The sequence below is a fragment of the Aethalodelphis obliquidens genome, unplaced genomic scaffold (assembly GCF_003676395.1).
Source record: "Aethalodelphis obliquidens isolate GAN/ISIS:26980383/991018 unplaced genomic scaffold, ASM367639v1 scaffold9, whole genome shotgun sequence".
Classification (NCBI taxonomy): domain Eukaryota; kingdom Metazoa; phylum Chordata; class Mammalia; order Artiodactyla; family Delphinidae; genus Aethalodelphis; species Aethalodelphis obliquidens.
The window spans coordinates 39,691,034-39,709,901 of record NW_020837953.1 but is presented as its reverse complement, the minus strand read 5'-3'; the positions used below and the strand labels follow the sequence as shown (position 1 = coordinate 39,709,901).

The 18,868-nt window shown below is 56.2% G+C and overlaps 1 protein-coding gene across 12 annotated transcripts in view; it reads left to right on the top strand.

Annotated features, from left to right (window-relative positions):
• The window catches only part of ARHGEF10L (Rho guanine nucleotide exchange factor 10 like), a 159,808-nt gene that overhangs the window by 53,676 nt on the left and 87,264 nt on the right, over positions 1–18,868 (top strand). For all 12 annotated transcript variants that reach the window (XR_003433416.1, XM_027109987.1, XM_027109989.1 and 9 more), the window contains 4 exons: positions 1,974–2,165; positions 2,933–2,966; positions 16,499–16,590; positions 18,284–18,367. Coding sequence is in view for 10 of the 12 variants with exons in the window: in XM_027109987.1 (XP_026965788.1) it covers positions 1,974–2,165; positions 2,933–2,966; positions 16,499–16,590; positions 18,284–18,367 (402 nt within the window). In the remaining 2 variants the exon portion in view is untranslated. The remainder of the gene's footprint in view (positions 1–1,973; positions 2,166–2,932; positions 2,967–16,498; positions 16,591–18,283; positions 18,368–18,868) is intronic.

Below are 18,868 nucleotides of genomic sequence, written 5' to 3'. Positions count from 1 at the left end.
ACTGTGGGTGGGGCGGGGGGGTGTTTGGATTTTTCTGGTCAATGAGACTGCTAGAATCAGATATGTCCATCTGTCCATCCGTTGGCCCGTCTAGCTGTCTCTCTGCTCCATCCACCTCCCCACCCATTTACTTATCGATCCATCTGTGGACAGTCCTGTCCTCAAGGATCTCGGGCAGGGAGGGGACAGAAATGACAGCAGGTGTCCCTGTGTAACACTCACATCCCAGGCACTATGCCAAGAGCAGTTCTCCACCAGGGGGCAGTTTTGTCCCCCAGGGGACATTTGGCAATGTCTGCAGACATTTTTGGTTGTCATAGCTGGAGGGTAGAGGGCAGGAATGCTGCTACACATCCTATAGAGCCCCCCAGCACAAAGACCATGCAGCCCCGATAGGAGGCTGAGAAACCCTGACCCACATCTCACGTCACATTCACATTAACCTTATGAGGTAGGTGCTGTTGTCTCATTCTCCAGTTTACAGGGAAGAAACCAAGGTTCAGAGAGGTGAAGGGGACCCAGACAGGACTGGGTGGGCCCCAAGCTCATGCTCTAAAATGTGTGACGTGAGCTGTGACAGGCCTGCTCCGGGCAGCCCAGGGAGGGGCGATCAGCTTCAAACCAGCCCACGTTGTCCCTTGGTTTGGGAGTGGGTTTGCACGAGGTAGGGAGATGGGCTAAATGGATACTTGAGGTTCTGTTTAGGCTCAGATTCTAGAAAAGAAGTCTTCTAAGGAAGAAGACTGGGGGATCTCAGCTTGCTGAAAAGGGCCAAAGGCGAGGGCTTGTTACGCTGTTTAGGATAGAGGATCCATTTCTTCACTTGTTGAATGAAACAAGTGAAGTTCGTGTTCAAGTTTTCTGAGTTCTGCCCGTCGACTGAAAAAAAATGCACAACCTAAGAGGAGAGAATTATGTTTATGTTTTACTTGACGGACTTACTGAGGACTTAAGCCCGGGAGGCAGCCTCTCAGATAGCTCTGAGGGACTGCTCCTAAGAGGTGAGCGGAGAGCCAGGATATATAGGAGTTTTTGCAACAAAGATCAGGTAGTGAGAACATCAGAAGATTACTGTTAACTAAAGAAAACCAGGCATCTCAAGTTAATGAATTTAGCACTCTTCTGTATATGGGAAGTGCAAGAGGCTGGGCTCTTTGAAATCATTCCTTTGATATGCGCTTTAGCTATCTGGGGCCAGCATCCTGTTCTTTCGGTCCTGAATCCCCTCAGGGTGCACCACTGGGATCGCTGCAGTGGCTGATGCTTCGATGGCTGCAACATCCTTTGTTTACTGATGTGGCTGGCGACATACCCCAGGCCAGGACCTGCCCCCCTTAAAGGGGCAAAATAAATCATTACACATTTTACAGGAACAGATGAAGAAAACAAGAGGCTAAGACAGAGAAGGGATGCGGGCAGGGGTCCTCCCAGGGGAGAGAAGCAGGGAGTAAGGCCGGGTTGACCTTCATGCTGGGAGCCCTGCCCCAGCCAGTCTGTGCCCTGGTACCCAAAAGCTGGCTGCCTTCAGGCTCCCCTCCCCCGTGCATACCAAATAAAGCGCAGGGTGCCGAGCTCATTCGCATATATGCAAAGACGTATCACACATGGAAATACACACGAAGGTGTGTGCCCAGACGCACGTGGGCAGATGCATTTATAAACCCCCCTTGCTTACAAAATAGGAAAGTAGAAAACAAGACAACCAGAGACTTCCATTCAAGTCCAGATGCACACACGCTCGCTTGGAAGCTTGCTCCCTGCCCTCCCTCTACTGCCCATCTGCTTAGAGCCCCAAGCCACCCACGGGAACCTCGGGGCACAGGAGGGCCACCTGACCTGGGCATGGGTTTAATCTAGTCTCTGGGAACTGCCCGCGTGCTCTCTCTCGGACCCCCAGCTGCTCCCCACTTCCAGCCCTCTCTCTGGACCAAACCCTGAGACCCCACAGCAGGCTAACTCCTCCTCCCTTCCAGGAGATCCGCTGCTTCCTGGAGGCCCAGGCCCCTCCCCCGAGGCAGAGGACGACCCTGGCGAGGCCTTTGAGTTTGATGACAGTGACGATGATGACGAGGACACCAGTGCTGGCCTGGGCGTCCCAGGCGCTGCTCCAGAGAAGGAGGCGGAAGATGCCCCACTGATCCCCTTGGACTCCGCCCCCGTCGCTGGTAAGGTGCTCTGCAAGCCCAGGGTCTTCCCATTTCCGGGCCTCCGGGGCTACAGGGAGCTCAGGGCTGCATGGAGGATGCCTTGTGGCTCCTCCACCGTCCCCAGAAAGCAGGAAGGGAAGACAGACCACTGGGAAGAAGCTGCATTCCATCGCTCCCGTTGGGAATTGGAGATTCCTAGCATTCCTGCAGCATCTGGTGCACTTTGGCACGTCCTAAGTGGCAGTGGTTGGCCGTCAATGGCAGTGGTTGGCTGTCGGTTGTGCTTCAGTGACAGTTACTTCCCAGAACTTGTCTCCCTGAAGCTCCCCTCTCCCCACAGCTTCTCCCAGGGAATCACAGCCGCCAGAGCAGCAGCCTCCGGGAGCCCTGGGGGCAGGAAGGCCCTGATAAGGCCGGCGATAAATGGCAGCTTCATCGGGAGGGACTGGGGACTGGACCGGCAGGAACTTCCTGCAGGCTTGGGGACAAGGGGCTCCTCGAGGGGCTGCGGGTGAGGGCAGGCCCAGAGCAGGCAGCGTTACTGGTTCTGGTCGGAGCTGGGATGTGGGCCATGGGGCTGGGGGTGGGGACAGGCAGGTAGGACTGGTAGGGGAGCGTAATGGTAGTGTGGGGCTGGGGGAGGGCAGGCAGGGACGCAGCAGGCACCGGGCTGGCGGCCCCGTCTCTGGGGCCCCCGGGGAAGCTGGGAAAGGGGGCGGGGATGCGCTGAGTCCCTCGGGCCAGCCGCTGGCCTGACGGGCTCTGCCTCTGCTCTCCTCCCGCAGACCCAGACCCAGCGGCTGCACCACCCCAGACACAGTAAGTGAGCCTCGTTCTTTTGCTCTGGCAGCTGGAAAACGAGGAGAGACCGGGCAGGAGGTGTGGGAAGGGGTGGAGCTGCGGCTGTGAGGGCTCAGGGCAGGTCTTTGGCTAAGGAGAAACGCATTTCAGGATCCCTGGGCTGGAGGGAAGAGGTCAGTCCCTAAAACGTGTTACTTTTTCCTTTATTTTTCCCACAAGCATGTGAAGTAGAAAGCAGGCCTGGCTCCACATCCTGGCTTTGTCCCTTGCCAGCTGTGTGGCTAGAAGGAGTCACATAAACTCTCCAAAGTCAGTCTGTTCACATGCAAAATGAAAACAATGAAGTAGCCACCCACTCCTTTGGGCTGTGGCTGGGAATTAAACAGCTCTCTGGTGCTCCGCGCGGTGCCACCCTCTGTAATTGTCTTTGCCATCGCCATTTGTTTTGCCAGTATCGTTCCTGCTCCCTTTCCTGTGACTGTTGCTGGGGACTCTGCCCTTCTCCACCTGGGAGTCTGTCTGAGTCAGGGCAGCCTAAAGGCTAACACCCCTGGGTGTTGGGGTGATTGCCGGCATCGTACTCTGGGTCCAGCACTGGTATTGGGTCCTTGTGTAAGTCCCAGTCCCCCAGGCCTTGGTTTTCTCATCTGTAAAATGGGCCACTGCTTCCTCCATAGAAGAATGAAGAACTGCTGGGTAAGACACCTAGAGACACCGCAGGCACCTAATCAAGGCAGTTTTACCACCACTCCCTCTGTGGTCTTCAGCAAGTTGGACGGCGCATTCGGGAGTTGGGGGCTGTGAAAGCTGAGGCCTCTTGGAGCTTTGCTCACTGGTGCTCACTGTTCGGCTTTCAGGAACTGGGTGTTTAGAGAGTCCTAGGGGAAGCCTCAGTGGTGGATCTAGGCCCTGGAGTTGATGGCCGGGGCCCCTGGGGTCCTGAGTTTAAATCCTGGCTGCCCTAGTCTGGGGAGGGGTGTCTGAGCCTCCCTTTGTTTTTCTAGAGTGAGCTGAATCGGGCAGCTAATTCTCAGGTGGGTGTCACCCAGCTGGAGGTCTCAGAGATGCAGGTTGTGGCCCTGGGTCCGGGAGCCAGGGCAGTTCTGGATTCAAATTCAAGCCTAGGAGTCCTTGTTTGTGCTCATTTGCTTGTTGGAATGGATGGATCCTGGGAGGGTTTCTGCTGGGCTTGCCACTGTGTAATTACCACCAGAAGAGGGGCCAGGGTCTCTCCTCCCTGGTTAGGGACCTGAAATGAATCAGCGATTCTGCACCTGGGCTGGGAAGTCCTGACATTGCTGTGATCTCCCAGGGGTTACATCCCTCCAGGCTGGGCCAGGAATAAAGCCACCCAGAAACTCAGTCTGAACAGGGAAGCAGACTCATCCAGGGGGGGCAGAGGGTGCCAGGGAACAGGGACACTGACCGGAGTGGGGCTAGGCTGAGCAAGGGAGCATAAATTCACCGGGGGAGAGAGAGGAGGGCTCCACACGAGGGAGCCACTGAGCAGGGACGGGGGCAGGGGCTTGGGAAACGGTGTGGGCCGCCAGCCAGTGCACCCCTTCCGGGAGTCTGGTACTTGCTTTTCTCGGGCCATCCTTCTGGAGACCCTGGTTCCCTGACCTCAGAGTCAGGAGCATAGCTGTCTGGCCTGGCCCTGTCGCCTTCTCTCTGTGTGTCCTGGAGATCCTGGTGACTGCGGCCAGACGCTGTGTCTGGCTGGCGCTGGTGCCCCGTGGAGGCCTCGTTGCAGTGGCCCCCAGAGCTGGTGCTATACTGCGTCAGAATCATTCAGTGTGGGCCACGCGTTTCTGGGAGAGGGGCCCGGCCTCTGCCTTTAACCCACCACCCGCCATTCCGTAGCATGCCCACCTATCCTATACCTGGTCCTGGTGTTGGCCCAGCTCCCTTGAACACCGTCTCCTGGAGGTTCAAATCCTCACTCAGCCCTTCACTAGCTGGGTGGCTTTGGGCTCTGTGAAGCTCTCTGAGCCTCAGTTTCTGCATCTGTAAGATGGACGTGTTCTCCGCCACTAAGCATCGCGAGGAATAAGTGAGGCTGGTTGCTTCTGCTCCTGCCTCCTGACCAGTTTGGATGTTTCCAGTGCGATGGGGCCGAAGGGGCGGAGACTGTGTGCCCAGTGCCTCTGACTCCTGGGCTGGGCCTGGGTTGCCAACAGGTGTGAATAAACATCACTTTTGAGAGCCCTTGATGGGGCATTCGTGGGCTGTGACTCCCAGCAGGAGTCCCGAGAGACTTCCTTTCTCGCCCCCTTAATTTTACAGATGGAGAGACTGAGGGGTGGGGCTTGCCCACAGTCCCCCAGTGAGATGCTGGAGGCCTCCTGACTCCTTGTCCCTCAAGTGTCTCTGTGCTGCTCCCAGCTTTGTTCCCTCCCTTCCAGGTCTCCGTTTACTTAAGTTCCACCTCCTTCCCCGGATGGTGAATTTCCACTCTGGAGTCCTCTGGGAGAAGAGTCAATCCAGATCGCTTTCCTTCTCCTTGGTATCCAAGACAAAGGGAAAAAAAAATATCTTGATTTTCTTTCTTTCTTTTGTTTTTTTTAAAAAAATTTTCCCAAAGGTAGTCACTCAGCAGACATTGCTTTGAATAAGCAAATCTCCATGCAGAGGGCATTTCATCTCTTCTCACTGCATTTCTTTCACGGTCCCTCTGCCTGAAGGCTTGGAAATGGCCTTGGGCTTTGCCTCGCTGCCTACCTGGCCTCGAGAAAAGCAAGGGCTGCCTGACTCGAGGCTCCTGACAGCACAGTTAGAACCACTGCCCAGATCCGGGCAGCCTCAAAGTGACCTCACTCCCTCCCCAGCTCTCATCCACAGCTGGGGAGGGAAGCGGGTGGGAGCACCGTGGGTAAAGTGAGGGCTGGAGTCCGGGTCTTCGAGGGCCTGGGAGCTCGGGCTCTGAGCCGCAGAGAGCTGGCTTCGCGTCTCACCTGTCACTTAATACCTGTGTGTCATTGGGCAAGTTAACATTTATTCGGGGCTGCGTCACTGGTTACGAGGACAGCTGAGGCTGACGGGCAGTCCAGGTGACCTGGACAGGGGCACCGGGTCCCTGTCTGGCTGTGAGGCCTGTGGACTTCCGGGTCCCTTCACCTGGTAGGTGGGATTGCCCAGAGGAGGCAGCCAGGCTGTTATGGGGTAGGCAGAGTTGCTGGCTTTGCTGAGTGTGTGTGGCGCCGAGGCCCACGGGGTGATTTTAGGGTCGGGCCCCGCTGCTGCTCCACAATCCCAAGGAGTGAGGGGGCCTGGGCTCTCGTCCGTCCTGCTGCCGGGAAAAGAACCTTCAGCCTGCTCGGCTAGCTGCTGCCACTTTCTCTTTTCGAAATGGGACGTGTTATCAGATAACAGCAACAACGACAACAGCAATAATAGCGAATGATAATAGTAATAACAGTGATTGTGTTTACTGTGTACCAGGCACCAAGCTAAATGCCCAGTCTCATCTCTTGTCTCTAGGAAGTGGACACTTCATTACCCATGTCACAGGTGGGAAATTGAGGCTTGGGGAAGTTAGGTGGCCAGAGTTACATATAGATGGTACATGTTCATTCAACAGAGACTTAGAACCAGGGCCTCTCCGACCGGAGGCCAGGTGTTTGACCATCACCCGACCCTCCAGGGACGCGCTGGGGACTCAGGATCTAAGCTCAGGACTTCAGACTTCGGTTCATGCTGGGAGGGGTGGCTGGCTCCATAGGAATGATCCCCTTCGGTGTGTGTTTATTGGGGTAAGAACTTTGCCTCTTATGAGATCTAACTTTGCCTCTTGAGCTCTTGGGAGAGTAGTGTCCAAGCTGTTGCTGGAATGTTCCATAGACCCCACCTGGGGAGCCAAGCAGAGTGGCCTCGGCCCTGCCTGTGTGTGGTTCTGGGTGGCGCCCGTTCCCTTGAGATGGGAGCAGGGCAAAAGCAGCCCCCTCTCCTCTTGCCCCACACAGAGGTCTCGTGATGGTGGAGGGGTGCGGAAGGGTGTCTCCAGCTGCAGGCCGGCTCCATGGGGCCAGGGATTTTTCTTGGCGGGGGAGGCGGGTATTTTGTTTGCTGCCATATCCTCCCGGCTTAGCACGGTGCCAGGCACAGGGCGAGTGCCGAAGGCATCCCCGTTGAATGAACGATGGATTCCAATGGACAGAAGGAGGAGCCGGGTCTGAAAGGCGACTCTCAGTGTCTCCGTGAAAATGAAGAGAAAACAAACCGTGTGGAAACAGAATCCCTGACCCGGGGTTCTGACTCTGGCAGCTGACTGAGGCCAGGACAGAGGCCCGCGGGAAGGGAGGCCTCAAGCGGCCGAGGGGCTGATCCCGCCGACGCCACTCATGTCGGCTGCTGTTTCCTGAGTCACAGTCCGAGTTGAGTGCTTCCTGCACGAGATCTCATCTCCTAGGCAATGCAGCCCTAGGAGGCGGGGCTACTGATTATGCCCATTTTGCAGATGAGGAACTGAGGCTTAGAGTTGAAGTAGTTTACCCGAGATCTTGCAGAGCTGGTGAATGGCAGGGCTGCAGCTTGGCCCGTCTGACTCCACAGCCATCCATCCGCTGGAGCTCACAGGGTTGGCCTTTCCGGTGGACTTTGAAACCTGTGAACTCACAGCCACCCTGAGCACCCAGTAAGTACTTGCTGGGAAATGAGAGCGCGTAGGTCGCCCGCTCCCTGTGTTTCCCGGACTCGGGCCGTGTCTCTCACCTCTGAGCGCGCCATGCCCTCTGGATTTGTTTGCTTTTCCTGCCCAGCTTCACTGCCATCCCCACCGGCCCCACTGCAGCCTCAGCATTTCCTGTTGGCTCCTGGCCCGGCTGCAGAGACCCTCAGTGGCTCCCGGGAGGTACTTGTCCTACCCCTTCCTGGGCTTATCCAGGCAAGATGGACCGTGTTGCCCACTGGCCAGCGTCTCTCACCCGGGCCTGGAGCCTGAGGGAAGCAGCTGGGCAGCTGGGAGAGCCAAGGAGACCCATCCTCCCTGGACGCATCAGGTGTCGAGAAGATCAGACCAGGCCTGGGGAAGCAGCGTTTGAACAGGATGGAAACGGGGTGCTGGAGGCCCTGCCTGCAGCCTGGCCTTGTGGCTTCTGAGGGCCGAGGGTCTGGGGAGCATGGGGGCTCTTGGGGGGCAGCTCGACGAGGCTGGAGTAGCCCCTGGCCCTGGGAGGAAATGGAGGTGTCCCCGAAGGCTTGTGAGATGGCTGCAGACCCAGTCTGGAGTTGCTTGGCATCCCGAGCTTGCCCTTAACTTGCTGTTTCCCCAGATCCAGAGCATTCGTAGCCTCCTGTGTCCTGTCCTGCAGGGTCTCCATGGGACCCGAGGACTGACAGAGACAAGCTTCCCTCCCAGTGGAGTCCCTCATGGGAGGGTTATGGGGACCCTTTTCCCATGAAAGACCTCTGTCTGGCCCCTTGCCGGTCCCTAAATTGGAAAAGCTGTGTTTTTGTTTTTGTTTTTGCCCTTTTCCACCCCTGGCTACAAGGGGTTTCCATATAGGAGCTATGGTCTTTGGGTCACAGACCCTGTGAGTCCCCAGTATGAAGGCCACACAGCCTCTGGCCTGAAAAAATGTACACAGGTTCGCATCCATTACATCGAGTCCCCCTTCAGGAACGTGTCAAGTCCACCCCTGGATCCCTGCAGTGACAGGACTCTGCCTTATGCATCTTCCATCCCAGTGCCTGGCACAAAGAAGACACGGCACTAATAGTTTACGTGTGCACGGACGTTACAGTTTATGTAGCCCTTTCCACACGCATCTCATTTTGATTTGCACAACTGTGGCAGGCAGATTAATGTCCCTCTCCAAGACTTCCATGTTCTAATTCCCAGAACCTGGGAATGTGCGACCTTGTACAGATGTGATGAAGTTAAGGGCCTTGAGATGGGGAGATGATGCTGGATTATCCAGGCAGGCCCAGCAGAATCACAGGGATCCTTATAAGGGGGCCTGTGGAGTCAGAGAGGGATTGAGAGATGCTGTGTGGTTGGCTTTGAAGATGGAGGAGGGGCCACGAGCCAAGGCTGCTTCCAGAGGCTGGAAAGAGGCAAGGGAGCAGATTCTCCCTTAGAGCTGCCGGAAGGAGCACAGCTCTGCCAACACCTTGCTTTTACCCTAGTGAAACCCATTGTGGATTTCGGAACTTTATGGCTGTAAGAGAATATACATCTGTGTTGTTTGAAGTTACTAAGGTTGTGGTTAACTGTCACAGCAGCAGTAGGAGACTAACACAGCAGCCCTGGAGAGAGGGAATTCTTATGGGTCCCGTCGTGCAGGCCCAGAGAGGTGCAGTCACTGGTCCAAGGGAGCCGAGTGGCAGGTAGTGGCGATTGGGTTCAAAGCCAGAGGGCCGGGGCTCTGTTTGCTCTTCCCCAGCAGCCCCCTGCCCCCCCAGATCAGTGTTCTGCTGGGAGTCCCCCTGCCCTTCCCCTCTGTCCTCCATCCTCCACCTCTCTACTGAGTGCCTGCAATGTGCCAGGCGTTGCAGCGACCGAGGCAGACAGTCCCTGCCCTCGGGGGGCTGACGTTCTGTGCCTTGGTGTGTTTATGGGCTCTGTAGCCAGATAATAATGGCCTGTGCGTCTTCTGCACTTATTATTCACCAAGCCCTGTTCTAAGAGCCTCTCCCGCCTCCAGTAATGCTCGTGACACTCACAGGTGGGTGCTCCTGTAATCCCCATTTTACAGATGCAGAAGCAGGTGCAGAGGACACACGCTGTCAGCCTCAGGACACGGAGCTGAGATGAGGCAGAGCCACGGTTGAACCTGGTTGGCTTCCAGACCCAGTGTTCTAACCCCTGTCCTCCCGTCTCCTGCATAGATCTGGTTTGGACCTTGCCTGTCTTCCACATCAGCTCCACAACCGAGGACCCGTTCATTGTCTGATCTGCTTAACCTTCCATGTCGTCTCTGTAAAGTGGAGGCTAAATGAGATGTGAGGACCAGATGCTCCCGCTGTCCTCAAGGGGTGTGGGTCTGCCTGGGGCAGGACTCCAGGGCACGAGGGAGCCCGCGTTGGCCGATCTGTTGCTCAGTGTTGCCTGGGATGTGTTTTCCTTCTCCCTTTCTTTCTTTTTTTCTAATAGTCATGCATGTTTATTGTAGAAAAATTGGAAAGTACAGAAAATGATAGACTAAAAGCAACCTTTAATTCTATCACTGTGTGTTCCTCCCCAGCCTCCTTGCTATAAAGTGTACATATGTATATATATATCAATATTTTATAGAACTGTGTTTTATTGCACATGCTGTTTCCCAGCTCACCTTTTTTTTTTTTTTTTTTTTGCGGTACGCGGGCCTCTCACTGTTGTGGCCTCTCCCGCCACGGAGCACAGGCTCCGGCCGCGCAGGCTCAGCGGCCATGGCTCATGGGCCCAGCCGCTCCTCGGCATGTGGGATCTTCCCGGACCGGGGCACGAAGCCGTGTCCCCTGCATCGGCAGGTGGACTCTCAACCACTGCGCCACCAGGGAAGCCCCCCAGCTCACCTTTTGACCTAATTACATAGGGTGAGCATTTTCCCATGGGAACTTCTGCAGTACCCCACAAGGCTCTTGATAAGTTATTGCTGGGGGTACAGTGCCTGTCCTGGGTCTGACTGCTGAGCCTGGGGCCCTCGAGATGACGGGAGGGAGGTGCGTGCACCACAGAGCAGAAGGCCAAGGTGGGGTCTGGGTTATTGTCTATGGCTGTGGGGAAAGATGGTTCCCCCGTGGCCTTGATGCTCGCTCCCCACTGAGGACTGTATTATAGATATCAAGTCAGGGTCCCCTCCTCCGACTTCCCTGGGGGCTCCTCCCCCCTCTGCTCATTCAGTAAGTGGATTTGTGACCATGTGGGGGATGGCACAGGACAAACAGACTGGGGCCCAGAACCATTCCATATGTGAGGGGTGGCCGGGCTCAGTGTGAAGAGGTGAGTGCATACAGGGACCCTGTTAGCTGGAGGAGGGGTGGAGGGGAAGGAGGGGGAAGAGAAACAGTGCACCCTGGGGTATTTATCGTGGGCCAGACCCTCTGCTAAGAGTTTTACAAGCCTTTATTTACTCCTTCCTGGAACCCTAAGAGGGAAGCATTATTGCTCCATTTCACAGATATGGAAACTGAGGCACAGAGAGGTGCTAAGTGCCTTATCTGTGTTATCTCATTTAATCCTCACAGCAGCAAGTAGAGTGATTATTCATCCCGTCCCTCAGCAGCTCCAGGATGTTTAGCCACTGTCCTGGTCCACAGCCAAGTGGCAGAGCTGCAATCTTATCCCAGGTCTGTTGGCTCTGGAGCATATGTCTGTTCCCACCCTAAGCCCACGATTCCCCCGTTCTCAACCCTGGCTGCACATTGGAGCCAGCAGGGAGCTTTAAAAACACCAATGCTGGGCCCCTCCTGACGGATGGGTCAGAATCACTGGGGCAGGGGCTCTGGGTCTGTATCTCTGAGGAGCTTCCCAGGTGACTGCCGTGGGCAGCTGCTTTGAATCCTCCTACCAGGTGATCTTCAAGGTCCTTCTGCCTTTTTTTTTTTTTTGGCTGCACCGTGCGGCATGTGGAACTTCCCCGACCAGGGATCGAACCTGTGCCTCCTCAGTGGAAGCGCAGAGTCTTCACTACTGGACCACCAGGGATGTCCTTCTTTTTTTTTTTTTTTAAATCCTTATTAGAGTACGGTTGATTTATAATGTTGTGTTAGTTTCAGTTGTATAGCAAAGTGAATCAGTTACACATATACATATATCTACTCTTTTTAAGATTCTTTTCCCATATAGGTCATTACAGAGTATTGAGTAGAGTTCCCTGTGCTATACAGTAGGTCCTTATTAAGTATCTATTCTATATATAGTAGTGTGTATATGTCAATCCCAGTCTCCCATTTTATCCCTCCCCCCTGCCCCCTTTCTGGCTTTAACATGCTATATGAACTAGAAAGTGGCCAGGGCTGAAAAGAAAACTGGCAGCAGGCTTAATCCGGGCTTGATGTTTTTGCCTTTCTTTTGTGTCTCTTGGATTTAGGGATAGTGGTAGTGGTGCTGCTGGGGAATTTCTTGAGGGGAGTGATACTCTTGAGTCGGGCCATCCTGGGCAAGCCCTGCTGTCCCAGCCCTCGGTCTGCTGCAGATTGGGTTTTACTCAAGACCTTATAAGGCTCATGTTATTTTGGTCCTTTCAATTCCCAAAGGTGGAATTCTTTCCTCTTTCATATTTTTCAAACCTTGTCCTGGAAAAGGCATCAGGAATACCGTGTGCGCGCGCGCGTGAACACACACACACACACACACACACGCACACGCACGCACACACACACACACACACACACACACACACACAGCCACCCAGCCAGCCAGGGATCCTCTGACCATACTGGTTTGGGGGGTCTTCTCTCTGATAACTCACACTGTGTAGCCTCTGGGAAGGGACCTTGTGGAATCTGCTGAGCAACCGGGCCCGCCATTCTCAGGGTGGGGCTTCTTGTCTTTAAAAGAGGCCGGGGAGCGGGGCATCCATCATCACTGAGTGTCCTCGTGTGAAGGGGCTGACGGAATGGGGTGACCAGGCCAGAGCAGGTCCCTGCTGTCACAGGACACTCACTTCCCCTCTTGTCCCCGGCGTGTCCCTGGAGAGAGAGGAGGTGGGCTCAGAAGGTGCTTTGAGCTCTGTGGTGGGCTCCTGGTGTACTTGACCTCGGTCTGGTCGGTGAACGCTGTCATGGGGGGCCTCCTCTTCTTTGCCCAGGTTCTTGTTCTCTGTTCCTCTCCGCGGACTTGGCTCCTTTTCTTGGCATTCGAGTGGAGTGGCGGTGGCCTCACTTTGTAAGACGGTGTCATCTTAGTGGCTGGCCTTTCTTGCCTGTGCAAGCTGAGAGGCATTAGAAGTGCAGGAAGCTCAGATAAGGGCGAGATAATTGGCCTCTTATTGCTTTTTTATGGCTCTTTTATTATCTGAAACCTTTGGGGCGGCTCCAGGAGTGTTTGCTCACAAGGAGAATTAGATTTTCCAGCCAGGCAGCAGCTGGGAGAGGCTGCCTCTGGGTGGGCTCAGGGTGGGTCAGTGGCCTTGGCAGGCAGCTAGAAGGGCCAGGGAGGGAGGAGGCATCCCCAGCCTCATTTCTTGCCATGCCCACTGCTTCCCTGGCCTGGGAGGCTCTTCCCCCTCCCATCTGCCTGGGGAACACCTGCTCTGGTCTGAGGGCAGCAGAGTTGGTGTCAAGAGCAAGGCTTTGCAGGCAAAGTGCGACTCGGCCACTTGCTGGCCAGGTGATTTGGGGCAAGGTACTTGCCAATTCTGAACCTCGCTTTCCTCATCTGTAAAATGGTCACAATGAGACACACACTTGTCCTCAAGCACTCTGCCTAGGGCTGGGCGCAGAGAAGATACCAGCAAAGTGCAGGGCAGGGATGCTGGTGGTCTCCAACCAAGCGCGGGAAGACCTGTCCATGTACGGGCACTGGCCTCTTCCCTCCTTTGGGGCCCCTGGTGTCTCCGCTTGCCTCAGCCATTGAGGCACTCAGGGTGGGCATAAAGGTCACTGCTCTGCTGTGTGACCCCTGCTCCCCCGCCCAGGAGGCCAGGACCAGCACCTCGATGGCTGCTCAACAGAAGCACGAGCCCACCAGCTTCTCCAGTCGTGCCGGTGGCTTAAACCCACGCTGTCCTGTTCGGCGGCCACTAGCCACGTGTGGCTGTTCAAAATGAAATACAATGAAAAAATAAGTTCACTGTGTTTTGGTAACGTGCAAACCAGAGGCTCATATTTTCAGCCCCATCCTGGCTTTTAGCATGTCGTAGCAGTTACAGATCCCTTCTAAAGCTGTCTGACCTTTACCCCCAAATGCCCATCCCGCCTCCATGTGACCTTCAGAGGTCACCCGGGACCTTCTGGGGTGTTCACTGGTCGAAGTGCACCTCAGCCTTGGAGCTGGTGTCACGATTTCTCCTGGACAGAGACTCGATCATGCATCTCTGACTATGCCAAGAGCTCTTTCTCTCTTTCCTTTGTTTTTTTTTTTTTTGTGGTACGCAGGCCTCTCACTGTTGTGGCCTCTCCCGTTGCGGAGCACAGGCCCGGACGCGCAGGGTCAGCGGCCATGGCTCACGGGCCCAGCCGCTCCGCGGCATGTGGGATCTTCCCGGACCGGGGCACGAACCCATGCCCCCTGCATCGGCAGGCGGACTCTCAGCCACTGCGCCACCAGGGAAGCCCTCTCTTTCCTTTTTAAAAACATGGTTGGGAGAGCAGTCAGGCGAGGTGCAGTGATGTCGTGACACAGCGAGTCTGTGATGTCGGTGAATGTTTGAATGCGGGCTCCCTGCTTCCACATGGTCTGGTGGAAGGAGCAGACTCTGCAGGCGGACAGCCTGGGCTGCAGATCCCAGCTCCCTCTGACGAGCCGAGGGACTTCAGTAGAGTCAGTCATCAAGACTTCGTGAGCCTTAGTTTCCCCATCTTAGAATGAGGACGACACTGCCTACCTCACGTGGGCTCTTGTGTAGTGAAATATGCAAATATAGGTAAAGTACAGCAAGCGGCACCTGGCGCGTTCTTCCAGGAGTCACCAGTTGTCACGGTTAACGTAGCAAAGCAAACTTTAAAACCAAATTCTGCCGAAGTCTCGTCAGCTCCCGCTGCAATGATTCGGTTCTGTCTGAGCATTTCTGAGCGGCTGCACTCAGCACCTTGAAGCCGCCTCCAGGTTGAGAAGGTGATGACTCAGGGAAGCGCCGTTAGGGATTGGGGCTCAGGTGGCTCCAGCCCAGCACCCCTCCTGGTCCAGACCAGCCCTGTCCCCTCTTGGCCTTAACTTCCCGCTGATGGAAAGCGTTACCCCAGGACTGAAACGCGCCCCTCCCCCCCAGGCGACACTGCTGACTTCTGGCAGTAAAACCGGAGCTGAGTCTTGCTTCTCCAATGGTGCTGGTGGCTTCGGCCTGCGTTGTCCTGTTCGGGGGCTGCTAGCCACATGTGGCTATTTAAAATTAAATGACCTAAAATGAAAAGTTAAGTTCCTTAGACACACGAGTTCCATTAGCCACCTTCCAAGTGCCCCGTAGCCACGCGTGGCTCACTGGACAGCACAGACGTGGCATGTTTCCGCCGTCACAGCCGTCCTTGCTCTGTTACCTGAGACGCAGTCCTGAGAGCCCAGCTTAGGGGCCCAGCAGGCTGGCTTCACCGTCCGGCTCTGCCACTCTCAGGCCGGTGACCTTGGGCAGGTTCCTCTGCCCGCCACCTGGCGGAGTGGGAAGGATGCCAGGATCTACCTGTCAGTGCTACTGGGAAGGCGAGGCCAAGGGCCTGCTCACAGGAGGTGTTCCACACTTCACTCTCCTCCATCCCCTCTCCCTGCACTTCCGGTTGTCATCTCCCCCTTCCCCTCCCCCTCCCTCTCCTCCTCCTCTGTTAAGGGCTTGCGTGCTGGCAAGTTCAAGTCAATTCTTCGTAACAGTGGCTGCTGCCTTGGACAGTAGAAGGCCTCTACCCTCTGGGTTGCCAGATGTGGCTTTTTTTTTTTGAGCATGGGCTTAAAAAAAACACTAAAACCTTTCACTTTGGGATAGTTTTAGATTTGCAGGGACGTTGTAAAGGTAGCACGTAGAGTTCCATACACCACCTCATCCTGTTCTCCCCATTGTTCGCATCTTACACGACCACGGGATATTTATCAAAACTAAGAAACCAGCGTTGGTACGTTACCATTCTCTGAACTCCTGACTTTACCTGCATTTCATCAGTTTTTCTGCTTATGTTCCTTTTCTGTCCCGGGATCCCATCCAGGACCCACGTGGCATTCAGTTGTCATTTCCACTGCTCTGCTCTGTGACAGTTCCTCAGTTTTGTTTTTCATGATCATTGAGGAGTAGTGGGCAGGTGTTTTATAGCACGTTCCCCCATCTGGGTTTGTTTGGTGTTTTTCTCATGATTAGCCGGGGGTTATGGGCTTGGGGTAAGAATCCCACAGAGGTGAGCACCCTTCTCATCACGTCGTATCTGGAGTACATGATGCCTGAGTGACGGCACTGGGTTTTGCTCACTTGACCGCTTGGTTAAGGTGGTGTCTGCTGTTTCTCCACTGCTTTCCCTTTGCTTCTCTGCTCCTGGGAAGCGTGTCTCTGGTCCAGCCCATCCTCAAGCGTGTGGGAGTTAAGCCCTGCCTTCTGCATGGTCTTGTGAAGCTTCGCAGGTCCTCGTCTCTCAGATGCAAGGCCCCCCGGTCCTCTCCTCCATCTTGCATGTGGAGACTGGGGAGATGGAGTCTGCCCTGGAGGAGGAGAGACAGGTGCCCTGGCCTGAGGAACATCTGATCCTTATCACTTATCACCGTGAATACGTTTGACCTTTATGCTCTTGTGAAGCAGCAGGTCGGCCTTACAGTGCCTTCTAGAGGCGAGGAAACCAAGAGGGGACGGGGCTTGTCCAAGGCCAACCCAGCTGTGGCCTCCCCAGCTCGGCCTTGGGGTCAAGTGGCCCTGTCACCTGGTGAGGGACTGTCTGACACTTCAAGGAACCAGCTGTCCCATCCTCCTGGCTCACTGGCCCTGCTTCTCCGCCCGCAGGGAGCCGGCCGTGGTGAGCAATGGGGATGCCGTGGACACAGCTTTCTCTGGGGTCCGGCACTCCAGCTGGAGACGGAAGAGCTCCCGTCGCAGTAAGTCCCCCGCGTTCGCCCCCCACGCCGCCCGCCCCCCAGGTCTCAGCCCCAGGAGGTTGGTGTCAGGATAGCCTCCCCTTCTCTAGGCTGAGAGAGCTGATGTGGGCTTGTTGTCCTTGCTGCATGGCTGCTGTGGGCTTGGTGCAGCTCTGAGGTGGACTGGCCACTGCCCACCCTTGAGAGTTGCCCCCCTTTGCCACCTGATGTGAGTCGTGATCCAGGAGTAGATCACACATTCAGCTGCTCATCTGTCCCCCAAATACTTCCAAAGCTCCTACAGGGTGATCTGGGTGGTGGGTGTACACTGGTGACCAAGACGAGGTCCCTCTGGCAGCAGAACCAGACACATAGGCAGGCGGTTACCATGCAGAGAGCAGGTGCTAGGATGGGGAGGTGGGAGTTGGGAGAGCCCACGAGTCCTGAGGCAGAGAGTGAAGGAGCAGGGCTCCGGGCAAGAGTGTCTAGGCTGAGAGGGCAACCTGTGCCGGAGCCCAAGGGCGAGGGGATGCCTGGCACCTCGGAAGCAGTGAGCCTTGGTGTGGTGGAGGGGAGGGTCTAAGGGGTGAGCAGGGCCAGGTGAGGCTGCCATCTCCCCAGTTCCTCCTAGAGTGTGTGTGGGGTGCCCCCGGAGGCCGTGCTTTCCCCAAAGTGACAGTGAGCCATAAGAGGCCAAGGGGAAGCCATGAGACCACGTCTGCACTTCAGTCCCATCACTGATGCTCTGAGACAAGGTGGTGGGCTGGAGGCTGTCCGGGGGAGGGAGGCTGATGGCTGGAGCCAGGGACCTGGAGAGAGGCGGGCAGGTCTGAACCATGTGGGAGGCAGAATCTGTGTCAGTGGGGAGGGGGCGGTGAGGCTCCTATAGGGCTCTGGGGGCCCTGGGACCGCAGGGAGCAACACAGTTAGGAACGGGGACTTCAGAGTCCATCTGGTCCTCTGTCTTCCTGGAAGGCCTGTGGGGTGAGGACAGGCTACCATCAGGGGTGGGGACTGGTTTCCCAAACCCTCGCTCTGCTGGGGCCACATGCCCCTAGAGAGGGCAGAGATTGGGCACACAGTTATCGGGGGGAGACCTCTTTAAATATTCCAGCTCAGGAGCTGCTAACATGGGCAGGATGTGCTCTCTGCCCTGCTCATAGCACACCCAGCAAAATGTTAGGGGAGTGATGTGCTCATTTGCAGAATTTTTTACCAATCAGGGCCCCGCTGGCTGAGTTTTGGGGGACTCTCCTTAACCCCACTCTCCAAATCCATTCCCCCACTCCCTGCCGTATCCTGTGCTCATTAGATATGGCTGCCTTGCCCTCCCCCGCCTCTGCGTGGGGGGTGACTCCTTTTGGGGTAGTCCTGGGGGTCTGGGCGGCTGAAGAGGCTTCCGGGCCCTGGGGCACAGGTACTGGGTTTGCTTCATGCTCCCTGCAGGTGCCATCAGTCAGAGGGGCAGGCCTGCAGGTGTCGGGGCGGCAGGGGGCATGTGCCGCCAGCGGAAGCTGCGTCCTCTTAGAGCAGTGGCTGGCTAGGGCTCCCCAGGGGCTGAGCTGCAGGATGCTGGCCCAGATGAGCCGTGGGGGTGCGGGCGGGCGGGCGGGCGGAGGGAGCTGCCAGCTCGTGCAGTCCTGCTGTCAGTCTGGCAGCCGCCCTGGGCCACCACAGCCTCCTTCGTGCTCTTTTCCTCTCCCTTCTCTCCCAGTCGACCGGTTTACTTTCCCCGCCCTGGAAGAAGATGTGATTTACGACGACGTCCCCTGCGAGAACCTGGACGCCCATCAACCCGGTAAAGCCTCTTTCAGGAGTCCCGCTTCTCTCCGGACAGAGGAGGGGTGGGAGGGGCGGCGGGGGGCGGGGCCTGGGGAGGGTCTCTCCTTCCACTTCCTCCCCGGCCCCCACCCAGTCCATGGCCCCTCCTTCTTGCTTTTAAAAACCACGGCCGTCTTCCCAGGAGAGTCAGGAGATGGCTGAGGGCGTGGCCAGGCTGGGGCTAGGGCGGGGTTAGGGCTTCATGGGGCGGGGTTAGGGCTCCATGGGGAGGGGTTAGGGCTTCATGGGGAGGGGTTAACGCTTCAAGCGCAGGGATTAGGGCTTCAGGGGCAGGGGCATGCTGGGCTGTGGGTCCCCAGGCAAATCACTCACTTTTCCAAGCCTCCATTCCTCCTGAAAATGGGTTAATAGTCCAGACTTGCTGAATGGTGAAGCAGAGAAAGCCTGGGAAAGCCTGGGCCCTGCCGGGGAGATCGGGGCCGCAGAGGAGAAACAGGGTGGAGGAGGGTGAGTGCTG